We start from the raw sequence: 7,012 nt of genomic DNA on the forward strand, positions 1-7,012 counted from the left end.
TCCTTATGGAGATGAATTATTTTGTCCTCTTTCCAAACCCTTGAAAATATAACATGCATTAAAATGAAACCACTGATAAAAGCGAAAATATTGTGTACTGTATTTTAAATGGTGTAATATTAGTGAGTGTTTCTTACACGCCAATATTACTTAGATTCTTTTATAATTAATCCATCCTTCACAACAAATGTTTTCAGCGCCAGGGGGCGTTATATAGATATGACTTGTTGCATAAGCGAAAAACAAACCACTTTGATTCTTCATCGAAGTGTAAAGCTAACGAAGTATTTCCGTACAGCCATGATATAGAAAGAACTTTGTAAATGGAAATTAAATAAATGAAGTAGTGGTACGCGTGAGCCTTCTTATTCTGAGACTAAGCCATCGTGTAAGCTTCGTGGTTTTAATAATAGTATACTTTAGTGCTTTAAATCTTGAAATCATGATTTTACTCGGTAATTACGTACGACGAGTTGTATTTGTAAATCGCATAAAGCATATAAATATGTAATCTATCTAAAAAAAAAAAAAAAAAATGTGTTGCTTCTCTGTCTGTTGCTACGTAGATTTTCTGCCAACGTGCGTAGAAACGGTGATCTAACATTTTAGGTGACACACAAATAGATTGCGTGGTTTTGTTTATCTCTGTCATTGGAGAGCAGTAGCCTTCATAAAGTATTAACTATATTATGTTTATCCAACCGATTGTATTGTTCTGAATATTAGTTTCGTTTTTTTTTTTTTTTTATAAAGTAGTTCTTCCCAATAGTATTTCTGGATTTTATTTTTTGAGGTATTTGGTAGCGTGTTCATATCATTTGCCAGCCTGAGTGGTTAGCGTATCCGCTTTCCAGCAAAAAGGCTGTGGGCTTGAATCCCGCCGTGGGAATGGATGTTTGTGATTGTCTGTGGAAATACTAGTGGTGGTGGTCGGCAGTAGATGGCATTGGTGCAGTTGCGGTTAGTTGGTGGATTCGAAGGGTTTCCATACAGCCATGGTATAGAAAGAACTTTGTAAATGGAAATTAAATAAATAAATAAATACCAAAAATAAATGAAGTGGTGGAGACGGAGTTGTAGAGCAGGTCCCCCCCCCCCCTCGCTGAGACTCCCAAGAGGTGTCAAATGTGTTGCTTTCAATGATTTTAAAACATCACTTTATTTCGATTAAGTGGTCTATTTAAATATGTTTTTCATTTTATTTTATTATTATTTAGTTAGTTATTTTGCTTTCATCGGTTTTGTACTTTTTTTTGCGTTTGTTGTCCTGATAGTTATATCAGATGAACCATGTCGTCATGTTGGAGGCTTAATGAATTTTTTACAACACTCAAAAAGAATTAAAATAGAATTTAATACTTCCTATATTTCATCCTAGTCACTAGGACATCTACGGGGATTACAAAAACAATTAATGTAACATATACACAAATAACAAACAATACTAAGCCCAACCACGTGGGTGACACTAAAGTCCTATCTAGGTAGAGCGCCCTCTAAGGGCAGTAGTAGGTGGCGCCTGGAATGTAAGGTGGGAACTTTGGTGATGAGTGTTTCCCAAATCTTCAAAAGCTTAATGCAACCGTATTTATTGAGATTTGGTTGGTTTTTGAGAGCTGCTGCTGCTTCTAAGAAAAGTCTCTCTTTCTTGAATTTGCTGTGGTGGAGCATGGTGGTTTTCTTCCATGATACCCTGTGGGTGGTGTCCAAAACATGGTCAGCCAAGCCTGAATGGCCATAGTTGTGTTTGAAGATGTAAGACTTGTGTTCCTCTAGACGGATGGATGCTGATCTGCCTGTCTGTCCAAAGTACGCCAGCTTACAGGAACAGGGTACTTTGTAAACTCCAGGCAGAGAGAGAGGAGGGAGCTGATCTTTCGTAGAACGGATAAGGGTAGCAAGTTTGAGGTGAGGCTTATATGCTGTGTGTAGGTTGTACTGTTTTAGTATCTTGGCTATTTTTTCGGATGTGCCACGGATGTAGGGTATGGTGATGGCATTTTTAAAATCTTGTTGATGAGAAGGATGGGGAATGGGGGAGGAGTTGATTATTTTTTTGATACTGTGATCGCTGTAGCCATTGGAGAGGAAAGTGCTGTGTATGTGGTTAAGCTCAGTAGTGAGGGCGGTTCCACTGGAACAAAGATTGTGGGCTCTCTTGGTAAGAGTTTTAATAATGCCATATTGTTGAGAGGGGTGGTCGTGGGGCAGTTTGTGAATGTATCTGCCTGTGTGTGTGTGGGTTTTCTGTATACGGTGAAGGTAAGTGTATCATTAGGCAGGCGTGTGACTAAGGTGTCTAGGAAGGGTAAACAATTGTTCTTTTCCTTTTCCATAGTGAACTGGATTCTTGGATGTAGACTATTGAGATGACTGAGGAAGGAGTCTAACGTGTCTGGGCCATGAGGCCAAATAGAGAACACATCATCTACATATCTTAGCCAGATAGAAGGTTTGAGTGGGGCTGAGATGGCTCGTTTTTCGAAATCTTCCATATAGAAATTGGCAAGGGGGGGTGAGAGGGGGGGGAACCCATGGCAGTTCCCTCTATCTGCTTGTAGATTTTGTTGTTCCAAGAGAAATACCCAGAGTTAATGGCAAAGGAAAAGCGATCTAAGATGTCAGAGGGAAAAACGTTTTCTAAGAGAGATAAGATGTCAATTAAGGGAATATTGGTAAACAAAGAGGAGATATCAAAGCTTACCAATATGTCTGTCATATTCAAGGTTAAATTTTCTGTGAGGGCTTTAAAGTGGGTCGAGTTTTTTATATAGGAAGGGGACCTTCCGGTGAGGGGGATCAGAGAGTTGGCCAGCTGTTTAGATAGTCTATAGCAAGATGCATTGGTGGCATCTACTATAGGCCTGAGTGGGGAATTGGGTTTGTGGATTTTTGGTAAACTGTATATTCGGGGGGGACGGGAGCGGAAAGGTTTAAGTTTTTTCATGACGTCAGGGGGCCAGGAAGATACTTTTTTGAGTAAGATTTTTAGTTTTAGAAAAAACTAAATTCTATAATAAAAACTAGTATTAAATTCTATTTTAATTATTTTTGAGTGTTGTAAAAAATCCATTAAACCTCCAATATGATGTCCTCACAGCACTTAAGCCTCTACACACGTATGAACCATGTCGATAAAACTCATTTTTATTCAAATAAAAAGTCTAGTGAAAATTTAAGAGTCATATCTTACATTATCAAGGATAATGTAACAAGGATGAAAATATCCTCTCTTCTGCACTAAATACTTGATTATCTGACACAACCAAAAGCAAATTAAGAAATAGCATGCAAAACCCAAGAGTACAAATTATTATTCTTCTAAAAGGCCAAAATGAAATTTGGCATTATTATTATATATTCGTTTTGGGGAAGACATTGATTATACCTCTACAGAATTGTAGCTGTATTGATTTCTTATTTGCAGTCAGAATGGTAACCAAATATTTTTGCAGAAATTTTAGTTATAAATCATTCCAGTACACCTTTATTCTCTTATTCAGTTCTTTAGATATTTTTAATTGAATTTTTGCTAAATATAATATTACTTTCTTTAGACAATGGGCAATGTGAGGATCAAAGAAAATAGCAGATTTCATCCTGACAATGCAATTCAAAATATCTTTATTGCATTTTATTAAATTATTGAATTTTGCCAAAAAGAAGCTCTTAATTTTGAAGTGAAAGTTTGCATTTAAGTGTTCTTAATAAAATGATATAATTGTTTTGGTTGCTATATTTGGAGGATGCCAAGAAATTATGTTCTTGGTTTAATTCTTTATCCAAGTGTAAGCAAAGTTTGCATCCGAAGTATCTTCAGTACTGGGCAACTCCTATATAGAGGCCAATGACTTCACATCACTTGCCTTAGTATTCCATAATGCAAAGCACTTGCCTTAGTATCCCATAATGCAAAGCACATATCTTTTCAGACATGTATAATGCTATGCATTATGGGAAGGGTCACTACTCAAACCAGTTTCAACCTTTATTGAGGTCTCATTAGTGGGAGCCAGACCCTGAGGTGATACAAAGGTTGAAGTAATGCAGAAGTCATATTTCCATATTCAAGTAGCCAAAAGGTGGCACACCTTATTATTAAAATACTCTGGATTAGAGATAATGTCGCAAGTTTTTTCATTTGGTTATATTATAAATTAAAGATGCCAAGAAATTATATTCTTCATTTAATCCTTTATCCAAGCGTAAGCAAATAAAAATGTGCACGTGAAATAGCATTACAACTGCAAAGTAGCATTACACCTTTTGGCTACTCGTATATGGAAATATGACTTCTGCATTACTTCAACCTTTGTATCATCTCAAGGTCTGGTTCCCATTGATGAGACTTCAAAACTGGTCTGGCTAGTGACCCTTCCCATAATGCATTATACATGTTTGAAAGGATATATGCTTTTAATTATGGGATTGGGATATTAAGGCAAGTGTTGTGAACTTCAGCCTCTCTTTACGAGTTGCCCAGTCCTGAAGATACTTTAGGCAAAGCACAAACTTTGCTTACATTTGGATTAAGGATTAAACCAAGAACGTAATTTCTTGGCATCCTTAATTTAGAGTATAACCAAGTGAAAAAACTTTCAACAATATTTGGAGGAATTTAGTTGTGTTAGCCATTGGAGTCATTGCTTACATAACATCTTCAGCTTTCTTGTGGAGGAAAGAGAGCAATTATGAACCATAGTCATGGCTATGGTTCTTGATCCAAAAATGGCTTCCATTCACAGACTTTTGGAAAAGGATGGCACATCCTAATTTACAGTAACATTTACTACATCCTTATACCTTATTTGTATTATTACACAAAATGTAAAAATTCAAAGAAGTTTAAACCATATTTTAATTATACAGGAGGATACAGAAATTTAGAATCACAGATGATATTGATTTTCATTATCATTCTATGTAATCAGTGTAATTGGCTTCAGCTGCTGTGTATATACCTAAGAAAAAATAGTTTTTCTTCTAGTTAGCAGATAAACTAGAAAAACAAACTATATAAACATCTGCATACTTGTGATATGCAATAGTTTCCTGACAAAGGTCATTGATATCGATTATGATTAAAAAGGGAACACTGATTTAGTATAGGTAGTCTGTTTCTAAAATTACTAAAGACATAAATTCCATTTACACATGATCATATCTCCAGCATGTTTATGTAGGTAATTAATATATAAGGTGATATTTTGCAAATGGTTATTAACATTTAGCTCAGTTACTCAAGACATTGTGGAGTTATTTTTTTTTATCAATTTTCCATGTTAACCTTATGCTATGCAGGAAGAAAATTGTTCTTACCATAAAATAGCATGAGCAGAATACAAAAACTTTTGAATGAAGTTTTAGACCTGTAGTCGATAATTCTACCCTTCATTTGAGATGCATTTTTTTCCGGAAGGTGGAGCATTTCACTTGTGGTGTGTGCGCCCCCAGTCAACTGAATAGTAGGTTATGTAATCAGTGGAAGTTGAAGTCCAGTTGAATAACCTCTAAGCTCATCTTCTCATCCTTGGTTCTGAGGGTATTGGCAGCTAAATTTTGCAGGAATGAGAATGGCCAATATATTATCATTATTAAACAACCCCTATGGAGATGAGAGATTCAGTTTCCTAAGTATTATGTAATCGATCATGTCACATCATAGAAACTTATTTGCTCTCTGTGCTCATACTACCTCCCTACTTCACACTCCCTTCATAACTTTTGAGGATATTTCATTGTAAAATCCTCCACATGTCTATCTCCCTAGTATAGTTATGAGAACATGATATTTGCCCTTCATTAAGAAAGACCTGGATTTGAATCCTGTCTATGATGCAAGGAACCTTTATAAGGACATTTGAAGATGACTTAATCAGTCTCATATGTATGGAGGTCGAAATTTTTTATTTATTTATTATTATTTTCTTAATGTCTTGCATATTGCAAATGTAGGGAAGTATTTCAGAGTGTTCAATGATTGTGCAGTCTTGGTGCAAGGTATATATATATTCAACTAGAAGACTAACATTATTAATATTTGAGCAAAGGTCCCTTGATTCTTGAATTTCTGTATCATCCTGCATCACCAGTTATTTACATAAAATGATTATTATTATTATTATTTTTTAACAGGATAGGAAAATGACCCAAGAAAATGTGATAATTATCAAGGTGTTGTTTTTTGCTAAAGCTAGAGAACTTACGGGAAAGGCTGAAGCTGAAATGCCAATAAGTACAAAAGCAGTAAGTGCAAAACTATTGAAAAAAATGTTAATGACTTGCTATCAAGAGTTACAGCATCTGGAAAATAATATAATGCTGGCGCTTAATGAAGAATATATTGATGATGACAAAATGTTTCAACTAAAAAATGGTGATGAAGTAGCAATAATACCCCCATTAAGCGGAGGGTAATAAACTTTTCTGATATAAATAACAAATCCTCTGTCAGTTTTAAACAATGTTCATTTTATTCTGTATATAACTCTTAAAAGTGTGTGTATATCTTGATTATCCATATACATTATGAAATGATTCAATGCAGCTATGAATGCTCAGGTTTTGTAAAACTAAGCAGATCAATATATTTGATATGAGCTATTCTGCTAATAAAATTTGAAAAAGAATTTTAAAATTTTGACAGTCTGCTTAGCATTGTAGTACTTACCATGAAGTTTGCATTATTGTGATGATAATAATAATAATTTATTTATTTATTTATATTTATTTTTTTGATGCATTGAAACTGTTACAATCAATCAACTTGACTGATTTTTCTAAAGTCTGGAACTCCCCTCCCCAAGTTAAAGCATGTAATTTCATAATACCTATTAGCATTGGTTAGCTATGGAAATTTTAACAAGGGGCTCACATTGTCCAGCAAAAAAAAAAAAAAAAAAAAAAAGAAAACAAGCCGTATTTCACAAAAACTTTTATTAATATAGCAGCTTATGTACAAATTCCAATCAAAAAGTATGAGAGGACAATCAACCTCTAAAGGCTATCATTT

At 34.8% G+C, this 7,012-nt stretch overlaps 1 protein-coding gene across 1 annotated transcript; it reads left to right on the forward strand.

Annotated features, from left to right (window-relative positions):
* Positions 1-243: 243 nt before the first annotated feature.
* Mocs2A (Molybdenum cofactor synthesis 2A) lies at positions 244-6,640 on the forward strand. Its single transcript, XM_090399485.1, has 2 exons — positions 244-388; positions 6,136-6,640. Exon 2 carries the CDS (start codon positions 6,145-6,147, stop codon positions 6,415-6,417), a length of 273 nt encoding a protein of 90 aa, XP_090255611.1. The 5' UTR covers positions 244-388; positions 6,136-6,144; the 3' UTR covers positions 6,418-6,640.
* Positions 6,641-7,012: the final 372 nt, after the last annotated feature.

This window comes from Typopeltis vanoorti, chromosome 10 (assembly GCF_054136105.1).
Source record: "Typopeltis vanoorti isolate ZY-2024b chromosome 10, IOZ_Tvanoo_1.0, whole genome shotgun sequence".
NCBI lineage: Eukaryota > Metazoa > Arthropoda > Arachnida > Uropygi > Thelyphonidae > Typopeltis > Typopeltis vanoorti.